The 17,066-nt window shown below is 42.8% G+C and overlaps 1 protein-coding gene across 1 annotated transcript; it reads right to left on the bottom strand.

Moving 5' to 3' along the window:
• Positions 1–37: 37 nt before the first annotated feature.
• LOC135453625 (C-terminal-binding protein 2) lies at positions 38–12,315 on the bottom strand. Its single transcript, XM_064724873.1, has 9 exons — positions 12,197–12,315; positions 11,484–11,638; positions 11,249–11,393; positions 8,593–8,799; positions 7,769–7,983; positions 6,842–6,972; positions 6,554–6,681; positions 5,902–6,022; positions 38–4,851 (listed from the first exon to the last, which is right to left on the bottom strand). Exons 1-9 carry the CDS (start codon positions 12,243–12,245, stop codon positions 4,680–4,682), a joined length of 1,323 nt encoding a protein of 440 aa, XP_064580943.1. The 5' UTR covers positions 12,246–12,315; the 3' UTR covers positions 38–4,679.
• Between the last annotated feature and the right edge of the window lie 4,751 nt (positions 12,316–17,066).

The following is a 17,066-nucleotide window of genomic DNA, read 5'->3' on the forward strand; positions in this document are numbered from 1 at the left end:
CACTGAATTAGCAACAGCAAAGACAACTTGCTTGCTTTCACTTCCATTTATTCAAATGATTGTGCCCAGTTGTTTCAAGCGAATGACATTTCCTCTTTGTTACTTTCTAGTTAAAGGGATGCAATGTACTGACTGGAACATGGGTAAGGCAATGCCTAATACCAATTGAACAACTACACAAAACTTCAAAGTATCAGTGGCACTAGCACTCCGTGCTCTCCTCCTGTGCTGTACAGCATCTCTGAGTTTTGATTTGCTACACACCATTAGATTTACTAACTCCCCTCCCCTGTTTTTCTTTTTAAGTACAGTACTTACATGAAACATTACTGAATGGTAGCAGAGCCATTATGTCTTACATCTAAGTGAGTGCCATGGTAAATCCAAGATCTGCTACATTCTTTGAAGACCAGTCTTTGTCCTCATGTCTTAAGTTTCTTTACTGAAACAGTAATATTATCAGCTGTGCACGACAAATAGTACCACCATGGGAAAGATTCCAAGTGCCCCTATGCCCCTTCCCATTCCACCAGTTCAGACTCCCATTACTGTAATAAAGCAGACCAGCATGTCCCATCTCCCAAGCATGGTGCTGGATATTCCAATGGCATACAGCACCAGGTGGGCCAACAGTGATAAAATTCAGCAGTACTAGGGGTTTCCTAAGTGTCATTAATAATTGACCCAGACAGCATAAGTCATAAAACGTGAATTAAATTCAATTTTAAAAATACCTAACAACTTTTCTATGCTTATTCTGTTGCACCAACCTCTACTACAAGTTAGAAAAAATAGTTTCATAAGCTGTGTGTTAATTTCAAATACTGCTTTACTATGAAAGGGTAAAGACAGCTACTGCTGCTAAACTACATACTTAAATGGCTGCAAAACAGATATCACAATTTCAGCTTGTGAGAAATCAGGTAAGTAACCAGCACCCTACATCCAAAGGTGCCCCTTAGGCACTGAACATGGCTTCTTCTCCAGACTGCCACCTGCACAGCCTTGAGTGATGGTCAATGCTACAGCATACAAAGAAAGTAACTTTCCAGAGTGGCTGATCCAGGGACCGATTTTGTGGAATTTAAATAATTTGAGATGGGGACACTCACCTGTTTTCAACCCTCCTTTTCAATACTGTATCTAAGGCTACCCCTTCCACAGACAGCAGCCATGTTCTTTGGAGAACTTTATTAAAATATATCCAAGATCAGTAATCAAACATTTTCTAATGAGCCAGAAGAGAACTAAAGTGAGGAAAACATCTGTACAGAGGACAGTGCTGTAATTTTTTGTTTACATGCTTTATTTCAATGTTTCACAGTTTAATCATTGTCTACAAAAATATATTTCTGAAACTCTGAGTCCTCTATAAAAAAAGCTGGTCAGCAGCAGTGACCCTGACAAACAGAATGTACCTTGGGATAGTGTGAGCACCTCCTGTAAGCAGATTAGTGCGGCTAGGGAACGCCTGCCTCACCCTGGGAGACTCCTGTTCTTTGGGATTAAAGCTCTGCAGTAGTTCTGAAAGAAGGCATTAAAAAAAAAAAGTCACTCCATTTCTGTATACTGCACTAAGCTTGGAAGGGGGAGCTGCAAGTTCAGTGTATCACACAACAAAGAGTGCTGACAAAGTACTTGGCACTCAGGGAAAGAAGATCTCAGGATGCTTTAGTACCAGTAAATTTTTCTTTGAGCTATCCATTCAGAACAGCCTTTGTCTGGTGATAATAGGTTCAGGCTGTCAGCAGAGGTACAAACAGCACACAAGCAGAGTAATCCTATAAATGCAAAGAGAGTCCTTCTTTGAGGACAAGACGAGAGTTCTGTTCATTTTTACCTCAACATTTTCTGCTGTGGTTTTAACCAAGAAGAAAATTACTGTCATATCCAATAACAAGTGTACATTGTGTTGGATAGAACGAGCCACTATCAATGCTGTCAGCTTCAACTCCTTGGTACCCATAACTGGAAATATTTCTTACATCATCAATCATTTAATTCCTATGCTTACTAGTCACTAGTGTATCTAGCCACCAAAAATATGAATTGAGAAACTCATGTTTCCCCCAAATGAAATTTTTCTACTCTTTCTCTGCTCAGTTATTTGACTTTCTATAGAGATACTTGCAGTAACAAAGAAAAAAAAATAAATTGCCTCTTCTAAAAAAATAAATCTATCTTGCATTGTGCTCTAGAAAAGACAAGGTCAATGTACTCTGATCCTCAAAGCTCGTAACTAGAAGCCCCTTACCACAAAATAATCTCAGTCCTGAACCCCTAAGCAGGGCAGGAATTTTCAGCAGCAAATAAAGAGTAGTTATTGACAGACTGCTTCCCCAATGTGGCAATAGAAGATGAGCTCTCTGAAAACTCTTCCACACCTGCCTGTTAGAAGATCTTTCTGAGCCAGCAGCTTATGAAATCTGAATTTCCTAGAGATTAGAGAATTCAGGAGAGTGCTGATGGTTATTTTAGGTACACCTGCAATCAACGGGCTTCTGAGCTCCAGGCTTTTGTTCAGAAAAAGTTCTCCTGTAACTCATGCCTACCACCAGTCTCAGTCTGATCTGCTAGACCTGAGCAGCCAAGGAGGTATATGAATTTGAAGTAGAATCAGAATCATCCACAAAAACATAGAAGCAAAGAATCTTCACTGAGACAAATACCTTATCAAAAAAAGATACTCAGCACTAGAAAACTAGTATTATCTCACTAATACTAAACAGCTCAAGTGTAAAATTTTTAAGAAAACACCTGAAGTTTACTTCTTGACTATTTTCCTTTCTTGAATTTCTGAGAGGAGTGGAGAAGGGGAGGAGAAAGGAATGAATCACTGTATTAGTAGTAAGCCACTATAGAGAAGGCAGTATTGGAAAAAAAAATTTAAACCAGAAAAAAAAAATCTGAGAACTTACTTATTCTGAAAGCTTTCCTTACCTTCCTAAACTAAACAGCCTAAACAGAAGATTTTGTCCATACTTCAAGTTCTTTCACCAGTCTGTTCCCATCTGTTCAGCTTCCAGTCACAGACACACAACAGAGAGAATAATCAAGGGAGGCAGAGAAACCCACACATAGGGTATGCCTCCCATACAGCACCTACTTTAATATATCCAAACAACATAAACAAATCAATCAGATATTGTTACATCTTGCGCATGGAAAGACTATAACTGAAGTGTAACAAGATTAAATTAAAGGAAGATGTGAAATTAAAGAAAAATATTCTTCTGTGGAACCTCTTTGCTGAAGACTCCACACCCCTTAAAGAAGCGATTCATATTCAGTCATTTGTGAAATGGAGAAGACTTGCCAGCAACAATCCTGCCTTGGCTTCAGGTGAAAAACTGCAAGTATTAATTCTCCTTTTAGTATCACAAAGCCTATTCATGTAAAACAAAGTGCTGTCTTGCGTTGCCCTGCTGCCCTGCCCTGCTATAGAGATGAGTATATCACAAAATTGTAGACTATGCTGAGTTGGAAGGGAGCCATCAGGATCATGGAGTCCATCTCCTGGCCTTGCACAAGACACCCCAAGAATCCCACAATGTACCGACAAGCATTGTCCAAACACTTCTTGAACTCAGATAGGCTTGGTGCTGTGCTAGCCTTCTTGGGGAGTCTATTCCAGTGGTTAGCCACCTTCTGGGTGATAAACTTTTTCTTGACTGTTAAAAGCTGCCTTCTCCACCAGCACAGACAAGTGGGATGTTACTTCTAGCTGATGCAATTATGCAAAAAGAAAAAAAAATTCTGTATCTTAAAGCTTAGAATTCTAGTGTGATGGATCCCTTGTGGATAAACACTGCCATAGACTATGAGGTACTTTGTGTGAAGAACCTGCAACTGCAGCTGCACATTATTGCTACTTGCTGTCTCTCAGTGCATGCTTTTCCTATTTCAGCATTTTCTTACCTTCTCCAACTTTTAGACTCCAGGGTGAAAAATTCTGAAACCTCACAAACATAGTTGCCAACAAAATACATTTGATGACATTTTAATCCCTTCCAAACTATTTAAAAGGCTGGCTTTGACAGTGCTACTTTTAACTTCAGGCCTAGAACTGCATAGAGAAAACTGCGTATGGTCAAGCATTAACAGTGCCTGCGCTATGCCTGTTCTCACAGGAAACGTTAATTAAAACAAGCAAAGTAACACAGAGAGCTTAGCCTGGCTGCCTTTTATCAAGGGCATAATGAAGACAATAATCACAACTTCTCCAATTCACTAATATTTTTTCTAATATTCCCCATGGCTACACTTAAAAGAGGTTCCGCCAAATTAAATTTAAGCTACAAATCACAACTGAAAAGTGTGCACTTAAGTTTGAACCACCACGGACCATCCCTGATCAGGTGGCTTCACTTCCATTTTCAAGCACACAAAGACAGTTCCCGGTCACAGACAACTGAAGCACATACATGGGAGAACTGATTCATTAAGCCAATGGGAGGCAAGGTCACTGCTGCCATGCCCCAGAGAAGGAGAAAGATTCATCAAGAAATTATAACTAAAAGATTACAAAATAAAGGCAAGAGCTAAAGTCTGTCGCAAGGAAATGCATTCTCCTGTCCCATGCGAACAGGAAACAGTGTCTGTAGGGTGTTAAAAAGGTCCTAGGAGGAGATGCCCTCCTACTTTTTTCTGCTGCCAAAGGAGAGGAGAGAAACATGCTGCTATTGGTCAGCAGGAATCTCTCTGTCTGCATCCAGTTTGCTTGTCTCTCCTGGGGAAGGAGTACGTGGTGCAGAGTGAGAAACAGGAGGGATCCCATGAGCTACAATCCCTTCCACTACTGGTGGTTCTGGTAGCCCAGGGTTGGCTACTCCCACTACTCCTGGAGGAAACCTAAAACCAACAAAAACATAGAAATTACAAGCTTGTCCAACAGAGTTATTCAAAGGAAAAGGAGCTATGCCCTCAGACGTGCTGAAAACAAATCCCTCTTTCTAACAGAAACACTCTGAGATAGAACACAGGAAAAGTCTCCAGAGCTGAGGAGAAGCAGTGGTATCCTAATGCCAAATGACACCTGTTTGCAGACAGACCCAGACAGTCTGAGGTCACATACTAAGCATTTGAAAACAGATACAAAAGTTATCTCCAGTTGAAAATATTGTGAGGCACTACATGAAGGCACCTGGAGGCCTAGGAATTCCCTCCCCATCAGCAGGAAGAGTGTAAGCTGCAGTTATCCTTCATTGGGCTCCAAGACAGAAAAAGTAAGAGGCTGAACTGATAAAACAGCTAGATGCAAGATGAAAAATAGGAGAGTGACAGTCATGAATTGCTAATGAACTATTCTTCCATCACTTCCATTCTGCTTCCCTATGCCCTCTCCATAAATACATCTCAACTACTCTAGATCTCTCATAGAAGGAAGGAAAATATATTTCCTACCTTTGCAGATGGGAGACAAACAGAAGGGAAGCAACCCGTCCACAATCACTTTACAGGTTTGTAGCAGATAAACTCAAATGCATTCTGTTTAGACTACCGAACAAATCCACTGGAACAATGACTCAGTAATAGTCTGTATCTGGGCTACATGTAAGAACTGTGCTTTGTTTTTATATAGCCCTAATGCTATGCACAACTTCTAATGTAGAGCTGCAGACCTTTTTTAGGACATTCAGCAGGCTTTCTTATATTAAGGTATCTCTTGGGCACGTCTTCCAAGGATTTGGAAATATTGACCAATATGCAGCTGGAACTCAATATGACCAAGTACGTGTTAAATACTCCTACACCTTTAGAAGTGCTGCTGTTAAGTTTTGGGAAAGAACTCATATAGAGTGCATAGGAACAGAGACATACCTGTTTGCAGGTACAAGCAGTTCTCAAAAGCCCTGTCCTACTTCAGCAGGAAGATATGCTTGGATAACCTATGTATCTCACCTGTAAGCTGCAGCTCCATTGAGTTCTGGGTGGACAGTTGCAGGATCAATATTGGACCACTGAGCTGCTAACAGCAAGTACTCCTTATTAACACAGTTTCTCAAAGCGTCAGGTATATGACCTGCAAAGGCATCAAGAATGACAAAAAACCCCCAGAAAACAGGTAGGAGAGACTTGTTCCCTGCAGCATTTACAAAGGAAAGTAGAAAGGAAAAGCGCAAAATCTTTTCATCGACTTCCACAGGACACACTGGATACACGAGATTCTCCTCTAATCATCTGGTGTCTGGAGATGGCAAGAAACTGATCTTTTCCTCCCACTTCTATGATCAGGTAAAAATTATTGCCACAAACTGCAACTGCCAAGCCTCACCTTTTTCAAGAGACAACATGTACTACTCAAGGAAAAAAACATACAGTAAAACTGTCAAAGGAATTATTGCAAAGGATTTGGAAGATGTGGGTATAAAGGCTTTCCCAGGGAAAGAGCCACTCTGGCACTAGGTACAAGAATTCTCAGAAGCCAAAGATACAATTATCAACTTACACTCCAGTCCCATAAACCACTTAATGAGTCTAAGTTTTCAGAGCAATCAGCATAATCCTTGCAGTGAACTAACAAAATTTAGCAGCAGCTGCAAATCTTCATTACCTGTAATGGCTCTACGGATCTCTTTAGCTGCATCTTCTCTGGATTCAATGGAAGCCTGTTCACTGTACCAAGCAGTGTGAGGGGTGCAGATAACATTGGGTGCATCTTTTAACGGCCCCTGAGCAAAACTGGGGGGAAGAAGAAGGTTTTTTTCCCGAAGTGAAAACCCCATCTGTAAGCCAAATAACAACAAAAACCACAAAAAACCCAAACCCACCAAACCGCCAAAGAACCATCCAGTTTTAGGTGAACCACCAGACAGCAGCAGGCATGCAGGTACAACATTACCTGAAAGGCTCAGACTCATGCACATCCAATGCTGTTCCTCTGATTCTCCCCTCTTTCAAGGCTTGTGCTAAGGCTTTTTCATCTACCAGCCCTCCCCGGGCTGTGTTGACTAAGAAGCAGCCCTGACGCATCTGAAAGAAGAAAAATAGTACTTGCATTGAGAATGAGACTTTTCATGGAAGCTAAGTGAATCTTGGGAAATCTACTGGAAATGAGCAGGAGTCTGCAGTGACTAGATGAGGTCTGGAGGAACTAGGAGTGCTTTCACTGCAAAGCTTCCCACAGGGGAAATGCCTGCAAGCAATGCTTGAGAAATTTGCTCTAAAAATCAACAAACAAAACCATAAGACAACAAGGGCAAAAGTGGAACTCTCAAGTTCTGCACTCCATATTCATCCTACTACATTAAAAAAAAAAAAAAAATTAAAAAAAAAGAGGACAGGAACCATGACTCAAGTATCCAGCTACACAAAACTGGACTACATTGTCCAAATGTCTCTCATAATACTACTGGAAAGCATTCATAGACTGCTTAGCCTGAGACTGGCTTTGCAGTGGGCTTGGGCAGAGAGGCTTTGGCAGCACTATGTAAAACAACGTACACAGTCCCAGCCATGCCACATCTATCTCTAACCAGTGCGGTAAATTATTTTAAAGATAATTTGAAATTACAGAATCACCTAAAATATTCTTTATAAAGGAAACAACTTTGCAAGAAGAGCCAATCCTATTCTTCTCTGAACATAAAATTCTATACAGCACAAAGCACAGGCACCCAGATCCACACGCTCCCAGCCTCCAAAGGCAGCAGGAGGCACACAACAGAGGCAGCAGGATTCACACGCTCTCAGCCTCTGTGAAAGCAGCAGTTTTGGTTTGCATTCATTTCCACAGTGCTCTGTGGGGGAAATCAAGCTCCTGCTGCACCTGTTTAATAGTGAAGTCATTGATGAGGTGATGGTTATGTTCATTCAGGCTGCAGTGCAATGTGATGCAATCGCTGTGCATTAGTAGATCCTGCAGGGTTCCTACTCGTTGTAAACCCAAGGATCGCTCCACTCCATCCGGCAGATAGGGATCATAGAAAATCACGTTGAAGCCAAAGGACTTGGCTCGCAGAGCCACTGCCTGTCCAACTCGGCCTTCACAAAAGAAAACCCACAATCATCAAGGAAAGGTAAAACAAACTTTAAAGACAAGATATTGGGGTAGACTGGGAGCCTACACTGAAGTTTACTACAAGGGGCCAAGGTACTGCAGTCCTGGAAACCCCTAGGATTGCCATAGGGATCCAGAGGAGGCTATTCAGTGCTGCTCCTATGTAACTAATTCTAGTTCCTCCCCATGCAATAGCCAGAACGTAGTCAAGAAGCAGTTCTGTTTTCAAACCAAATCTGGACTCTGAGACAGAGATAATAATCTGGCTACAAGAACTTGGAGAAGGAATTGGTAGCCACCTTTCAGGCAGTTTTGCTACTGATACAGTACTTAGCACAGAGGGAACAGTCACTGAGAAGAGCTGTATAAATGTTCCAATTCTTCTAACCATCTGGAATCAAAAAAAGAGTAACCAATCGCCTGACATACACTCAGCTCTTGAAGATATCCAGAATAGGGCACTAGCATTCCTTAGGAGTCAGTGTGTTTCACAAAGAACAGTTGTAGAATTATCACTTTTCTCAGTATGTGACTCTTAGCTTCCCAAAAACGTTCACAGTTCTCTTTTCAGTCTAACAATTCCCATCACTTACCGAGTCCAATGATGCCCAAAGTCTCCCCACGGATACGCACAGCACCTCCAGCTACCTCTCGAATCTGTTCTACGCTTGAGGCTCGATTCCCTTCCCGCAGAGCCTGATGTAGCCAAGTAACACGGCGATAGAGGTTCAAGATGTGGCAGAGGGTAGAGTCAGCAGTCTCCTCTACTGAGGAGGAAGGGATGTTGCAAACGGCAATGCCTGCAAAGCCATAGAGGTCATATAAGACTTTTAGCATCACAATCCTAAATCAATATAAAGTTCTTTAAGCACAAATGCCAAAAGATAACTGAGTACTCCAGAACTCAAGAAATACAGGATTCATTTCAAAACCTCATTCTACTACAACATAGATGACCAGCCGTCTTTTCAATCCCCCAGGATTTCCCCCAGGAAATACCATTCCTTCCTTATAAATATGTATTTGATTATCACACTCAGCAGAAAAACAAAAAAGCTGAAATGAGAAAACTGGGCCATGCAAGTGATACATGCAACTAACTGTTTTAAAAGACCTGCATTCAAAAAGAAGCACTCCTTCCACAGATACTCCTGACAAATTAACAGGCATTCTGTAGAAGAATTGAGACAAATGGCTGAGCTCCTCACGCCTCATGGTACAGATGCTCACTCATCAGCCTCCCCAGGAGCAACAATAAGTAACTAACTAATTAAATGCAGACAGAAGTCCCAGGAGCTTCTCTAAATCCACTTGAAGTCAAGCTTAAAAATAACAACACATAACACTCCCACTCTAGAATAACATACAAACACAAGTACCATAAAACCCATGGCTACAACTGTCAAGCAAATTAGTAATGCAAACAGAATTGAAGTCCTAGAAACATAAATTACTATCAGAAAAGGGAAAGATGGAACTCTGCTCAGAACTTGAACCAGATTTTGATACAATCTATGAAAAAAAATAGGAGGGGGGAGGCTGGAAACATAAAATTTCATTCCTGCTATCCTTCGTTTGACAAACCACCGAAGAAATAAAAATAATTAGATGGAAAAAAAGGTCTATTCCCAAATATAACCCTAGTCACTTGGCAAACCAAGGCAACTCTTCTACCTCAAAAGTCCACCACCTAGCTAAAAACTGGAAACTAAATCTAGCAATAGTTGAACGCATCATTGTTTCGTAAGCCTAGTCAGAGGAAACATTTGGCTAAACTCAGACCATGCTTTCCCATGAGAATTAGGAGAGCAATGGCCACAGACAACCCCAGATATCCGACTGTTGTTCTCTATCAAACTATTTCCAATTTTGCCATAATGCCACACAGACAATTCAGAGGACATGAGCAGGGGTGATAGAAAACACCAATTTGTCTTAATCTCACTGGTTGCCATCTCATTCACCTCTAGACAAGCTCCATGCTTTCATCTGTTACACAGCCAGACACAGATTGTGTTAACATACAGTATCATACCTAAATGTAATAAACAAACACAGACAACAGCCCTTTGGTCTGAAGATTCAGAACACACAAGGAACAGTATCTTACCTCTGAATGAATTAAAAGGCCTGGCTAAGCATGAAAACAACCATTAATTGCCCATTAAAAAGCAAATCTGGCCACATGTAAGGGTCATTGCACTGTCACTCCACAACAAAAGTGGCAAGCAACGGTCTGATGGTGAAGGAATTTTGACTCATTTCACCTTGGATTAATGAGTGCGCAGTGGAGGAAAAGGGAAATCTTTGAATCTGAATGAATCAAAGATATGGATGGTGACTTTAAGTAGAGAAGCATTAAGACTACGTTAGGTTCCAAATTCAGCACAAATATGGCTGGATGAAAGCCAAGGACCTTGACAGGAACTCATAAGACTATTCCTTTGAATCATCCAAATGAAAAGGTTCTTTTGACCTAATTGAAGCACTAGCCCAACACACACTCTTCATTTATAAGAAATTCACCTGTTCTTACAGATCTGAAAATTGCAATGCTTGCCTATTTCAATTTTATATAGTAATACCGGTATTTGATTTAACCTTAACAAGACCTGCATTACATTAAGGAAGCTTTAGAATCCCTTACACCTGTAAAACTTAAAAAAGAAGAGGAAGGATGCTTGAGTGATACATCTCACCTATGAGACTAAAAGGTCCAGAAGTCTCACTACCATCTGTTTAGTAAATAACATCATCTTGTCACCTGATTCGGACACTTTTCACATGCCTAGGATTCCAAAGGGATAACTAATAAAGTTTTATATCAGAATCTATTTGCATATGCAAAATTAAGAAGAAAACTCATGAAGCATTTACAATGAGTTTATCCAGCATCAGCATTTGCAAGCAGCTTTTTTCAGACAGCAGTTTGCTCAGGGGTCACAAAAAGACCAAAGTCACCTCACCAAAAGTTAGCTAGACATCATATTCAGATTCTTGAATCCCAAACAACAACAAAGACACCAACATCAATAGCAGAGCAATCTGAAAACTGAGAATCTTTCTTTCAAGCCACCTATCAGCCCCTCTGTTGGTTAGCTTCCTAAAGATACCTGATACTGAGCAGCTCCAAATCTTTGTATATAGAAGTTTTTAAACACAGTCAACTCATAAAGCACAAAAAGATGTTCAGTGTTCAATTTCACATTCAGTTCTGATCACAACAGACACCTAACAGTGTCATCATACCTAGTTCTGCAGCGGATTTGATATCAACATTGTCATAGCCACTGCCAATACGCACAATGACCCTGAGGGCTTTGAATTTCTCCAGATCCTGACGAGAAAGGGTAATGGTGTGGTACATCAGAGCTCCCACTGCCTCATTCAGCACCTATAACAAAAACCAGTCCAAATCAATATCTGGTTTGGTTAACTAAGAGGCAAGGCTCTACTTCTGAATCTTGCACATCTTCTTGCCCACCTTTTCATGGATTTCCTGAGTTGACTGAGCATCACAAAATGCCACTGTAGCAACGTCCTTCAAGATGGGCATCTCCACAGTGCAATCTCGTCCATCCAGGAGTGCAACCAGTGGCCGTGCTGGCATTGGGCCATTCACAATAGGAGGCCGTATGCCTATTAAGAAAGTAACCAGGAGTGATTACATAACAGACAAGAATTCTGGAACCCTCATCTGCTAGTCCAACAAGTTGCTAATAGCATTTAGGAACAGTTTAGGCAAAGCAAGAAACATGAAGACAAAACACAGGGAAAAGACGCTGAGAAAAAAAGCACAACCACCACTTAGATGAAGGAAAATAAAGCATGCATTATCAATAATAATATATGAGAGGTGATCTGCTCAGCAGCATGCCGTCTTACTCCTGGCTCCTGAAACGAGTGACAAAGTCGCTTCATACCTCCTCCCCAGTGACCGGCCCTCCCTCCATCCCAGCATGCCCAGATATTTCCCCCTTAAGTGAGCAGAACTTGTACGTCCACAGAACCTCCGACGGTCAATAGCATCCGGCCCTTCCCAGAAGGCCGTAGGCAGCGCCTCCGCGTGCAGCGAGGCCCTGCTCGCCGCCGGCCAGGCGGACGCTCAGCTCCACAAGCGCGCAGCGGGTCCCCGTGGGGGCAGGTGCCGCCGCCCGCTGCTGCCGCAGCTGCCGAGAGGCGCCCGCCCCGCCTCACCTTCACAGATCCGGTCCAGACGCTGCCGCTTCACTTTGTGCCGGTCCATGGGCCGGGCGGGACCGCGCCGCCCTCGGCGCCGCGGAAGGACCCGGGACCCGTCACTCGCCGCCCGCGCCGCTCCGGCGGAACCGGAAAGACGCGGCTGAGCCCACGCGAGCGGCATCGCCGCCACCGAGGCGCTGCGCGCTTCCGCTTCCTGTCCGCTGTCTGTGGGCGTGCGAGGGGAGCGGGGCCGGGCCGGGCCGGGCCGGGCTCGCTCGGTGCGTCCGGGTCACAGCCGGCTTCGGGCCGGCTGGGGCTGCAGGGAGTGGAGCAGGAGGGTGCTTACAAAAAGCTGGGAGGTGGATCCTGGGATGTAGCTGCAGGTCTTCCTAGAAAGCTCTCTGTGCATGAGAAAAACAGGGAGTCATTCAAATCTGTTCTGCATCTGTTTTGCCGCTATTGCAGCCGGGTCTCCTGCGCTTGTCCTGTGCTTCTGGGAGTGGATCAGCGCTGCAATATCCGCTTATCCTGAGAATCCACTACATAAATCACGACAAGGACGTTACCAAGCAAGTTCTGTGCAGTTTCTTGAAGAACAAATTAAAGCTATTTATTACACAAACGTTCCTGGTACCTGATGTGAAGTTCATACAGTTTATCTACGTTCACACGGTCCGTTTTGAAATACCTCCCACATTCCATTTAGATAAACCATGGTATGTTTTAACAGATCTGTGTGTTCTGTGTTGGAGTTCGGTGGACAAAAAGCAACGTGATAATTGGAACTGCCAGCTAGCGACTGTGTTGGAATAAATGGGTTAAAAGCAGATGACTGTCTGTAGAGGAGGATTATAAACACGAAGCTGGAAATAATCCTTACTAAACAGAGGTGAACACTCCAATGATCCTCTGGCATGACCCCAGTTTAATGGCGCCTATGTCTTCCCTTGTATGCCTCTGCTAAGGGTTTGCTGTGGGAATTCCCCAGTTAGCAAAGGAAAGGAAATAAATTACTCTTTGGGGTTTAGCCATGGGTTTGTGTCTCTCCTGACTGCTGGCTGCCTGTGCTGACACTCACTAGAGCAGTTTAATAATAGCAAGGTAAGTATGTTTGGCAAAGATAGAGTGCTTAGAAAAAGGTGTTTCAAGGCCCACTGGGTTAGATGACCCTTAAATATCTCGGGTTATTTCATGAACTGGTTGAAATAGTGACAAAACCATGAAGAGTGGCTCTGATCCCAGGAACCTGGAAGAGGCAAATACCCACCTGTGTGGAAAGAGATAAGAGGATAGGCTAAGGAATATGAATTCATTAATTTGCCTGTAATTAAAAAATAATCTGTTGCATGTAAGTTGTTTGTGGCAATCTGTGAGACTACTACTTGTTTCCAACAGTTTGTCAAGAATTAATTCAGAGTCTGTGCTATATGTGGCTACTAAAAAAAACTGGGTCGTGTTATCCATTTGGCTTGCATGCCAAACCTTGGAGGCAAGCCTTCTAACACATTACTGAAGCAGCCCTAGTCTCCTGGAGCACAATTGCCTATGGCCCAGAGAGTCTCCCTTTACATTTTTTGCTGGCTGACCTTCATGTCTGTATAAAAAACCTCAGTTAAAATCTCCCTGAGTGCATTCAGGTATCCTCCTCAGCTGTCAACACTCTTGCTGATAGCTCTTCAGGCAAGTACTTTGTTGGATGCTTTAAAAAGAACAGAAGGAATAGGAAGCAAGAGAGGATTTTCCTGAAGACAGATGAAGAAATTGGAAATCCTAGAAACCCTGTTGCCAGGGGCAAAATTAGTGAAGAAAGCCTCATCCATCTGGGTACAGCTACTCTGTGCAGTGGTCCAAAGTCCTGTATGTATCAGAATCATAGAATAATAGCATGTGCTTAGTTGGAAGAGACCCATCACAATCATCAAGTCCGACTCCTGGCCCTGCACAGGACATGCCAAGGATCCCATGATGTGCCTGCAAACTGTTCAAACACTTCTTGAACTCAGGTGCTTGGCGCTGTGACCACTGTCTTGGGAAGCCTTTTCCAGTGCTCAACAGCTCTTTGGGTGAAAAACCTTTCCCTGATACCCAACCTAAACCTCCATGGCTCAGCTCCACGCCTTTTCTTCAAATCCTGTCAGTGGTCACGGGAGTGAAGTGATTGGCACCTGCCCCTCTACTTCCACTCATAAGAATGTTGAAGACTGCAATGAGGTCTCCCCTCAGTCTCCTCCTGGTCACAAACCAATTGACCTGAGCTGTACCTCACCTCATAAGCTTCCCTTCCAGTCCCTTCTCTACCCTCGTGGCCTCTTTTGGATGGTCTCCAGTAGCTTAATGTCTTCTTAATATTGTGGTGCCCAAAACTGCACACAATACTCAAGGTGGGGTTGCACCAGTGCACAGTAAAGCAGGACAATCCCCTCCCTTGACTGGCTGTCAATGTTTTGCTTGATGCACCCCAGGACATGGTTGGCCCTCCTGGCTGCCTGGGCATATGTTGACTCAGTAGGAGCAGCTTGTACCTCAGTCTTTCCTGGTAGTCTCTAAAGCACATAATGCTGCTGATAAGATGTAAAGTAAACAGCCCCTGTGCTGCTGCCCTGCCATGTGCCCATCTCTCTCACAAGCAAAGAGGAGAAAATTTACAGGAGTGATTAAAATAAGAACCTACAAGAGTGATTAAAATAAGAACCTACTGGTTCATGTTCTGTGTTCCACAGCACTGAAAGGCAGTGAAGGTGTCAGCAGAGTGGCATCACTGATCTTTGTGGCCTAATGAAGCTTTGAGTCTTCTGTCTCATGGCTTGAATGAATAGAAGTCCAGTTCTATTCATTCAGCTGCAGGACTGCTGCTGAAACAAGAAGAAATAATCTAATCCATGTTCTTTAACTTGATTGCTTTAATACCTGTTTAAGTACCTTCCAAGCCTACAGGAAATAAAATCTTTGATTTGGTTCCTGTTCTGGTTTTGGCACAGATCAGTGAGAGTGGGCATGGCCAATACCCTAATATATTTGATACCACCTCAAATCATTGCTGGGGGCAGAGAAAGGAACTCTCACTTCTGAGGAGAAGGGGTTCCTTCTGGTGGGGGAAAGCATGGTTGGGAAGAGCCAATGAGTATTGTTGGACTTTCTGTTCAAATAATTTCTTTGTCTTATACCTTTTGTTATTAATATTGTTGCTGTTACTATTCCTTATCTCGTTCCTGTTTCTTATCTCCACCCCTGATCTTTGCATTTTGTTCTTACAATTGAAGGAAGGCAGGGGAGCAAGCAGCAAAGTCTTAGTGGGAGAACTAAATTGAGAAATACCCTTCCAAAACCATGACATTATTTTTCTCACTACATTGAACAGCTATGACCCCTAAGTCCTGAGTCTGTCTTGCCTCTGCCAGATCCACTGTCCTACAAGGTAATTAAGCTTCACTTGAGACAAGGAGAGATGCATCATGGATATCATGGATCAGAAAAATGGGCTCACAGTGCATCACTTAAATGTCTTTGGATCAAAATACAGTGTAATGCACTATTAAAACTACTTATTTTGTCTACGTTCTTGCCTCTGAAAAAATTTAGACTTAAGGTAGTAGAGCAGCGCTGTTACAAGGTACTCCTTTCTTCTCTTAAAAAAGTTTTTTTGCTTTCCTTTTTTACAAATAATTTTTCTTCTGAGCTGCTCACGCCTTAAATTGCTTCTGTCATCCAAGCATGTGCACACTAACCATTGCCTTAACTAGTTGGTGAAAAGGGACTTAGAGAGTTTCTGATCCAACATCTTTGTACTAGTCAGTACAGAGTCTTTTAGATAACCTCTTCTAGCACTGCACCAACATCTTAGTGAAAAAGTTTTTCATATCACTCAGCCTGAACAACCCAAGATGAAATTTATGGCCATCATAATTTCTTGTATAGCCTGCCATTTGGGTTTATCACCTTTGCAGCTCACCTTTAAGTAGCTGTAGGGTGGTAGTAGATGGTCTCTCAAAGAAGCCCAGGTCTGATAATCAATTTGTAGGTCATGTGCTACCATCTTGGTAGCCCTTCACTGGACCCTCTCTTGTTCCTCCTCATCCCCCTTGAACTTCAGGGGCGGGAAACAGCACACAGCAATCCAGGTGTGGCCACTCCACTGATAAGCAGACATTACGAACTTCTTTCAGTCTCTGGCCATGTTCTTCCTAATACAGTGTGGTGTGTGTGGGTTGTTTTATTCACAATCACATCTTACTGGTATCCATGGCAACTTCCAGGTCCTTCCAGCAGGACTGCTTCTCATCCACTCAGTCCTCAGCAAGGAAAGATGCATGGGGTTGCTGTGCCCTGTTTCAGAATGCGATGGTCCTTCCCAAACATCATAAGGCATCTGTTAACTCGGTTCTTTTGTATATCAAAGTCCCTCTGGACTGAAGCTATGTTGTTCAGCATGTCCATTGCTCATCCTGAATTTTTATCATCATAAATTTCTTAGTTCCCTTTTCCTGTAGAATGCCTTACAATTATTCTCACCAAAGATATAGTCTACCCATTGAGCTGTATGACTGTACTTAATCAGACAGACACTCAAACATCTCTGACCTTCCTGGTGAGACCCACACTGAGGGTAAAATACAAGGGCAGTTTAGAATTCTTTACTCATAGGAACAAAAAGTAAAACTGTCTGAACCAGAAGTGGCCAAGTGTCCCAGGGACTGAAACACAAAACTAGGGGTAGCTGCTATAGATGTCAAAGCCCTCAACCTTCTTTGGCAATGAACAGCCAGAGCTGTTTAGGGCACTAGCACTCATGCTAGGAAATGGAGGAGGTTTTTATTTGGTTTTCCATAAATATAGACATCAACTTCTGCTGGGTTGTTTGCATTAGGTTAATATTACTGTAGTGCAC

This window comes from Zonotrichia leucophrys, chromosome 13 (assembly GCF_028769735.1).
Source record: "Zonotrichia leucophrys gambelii isolate GWCS_2022_RI chromosome 13, RI_Zleu_2.0, whole genome shotgun sequence".
Lineage (NCBI taxonomy): Eukaryota > Metazoa > Chordata > Aves > Passeriformes > Passerellidae > Zonotrichia > Zonotrichia leucophrys.

Coding starts and splice junctions, on each gene's coding strand:
- LOC135453625 (XM_064724873.1), bottom strand. CDS start 12,245: ATGGACCGGCACAAAGTGAAGCGGCAGCGTCTGGACCGGATCTGTGAA. Junction 7,984..8,592: donor TTTGGGCATCATTGGACTCG/GTAAGTGATGGG, acceptor TCTTTTGTGAAG/GCCGAGTTGGACAGGCAGTG. Junction 6,682..6,841: donor CATGAGTCTGAGCCTTTCAG/GTAATGTTGTAC, acceptor TCTTCCCCCCAG/TTTTGCTCAGGGGCCGTTAA.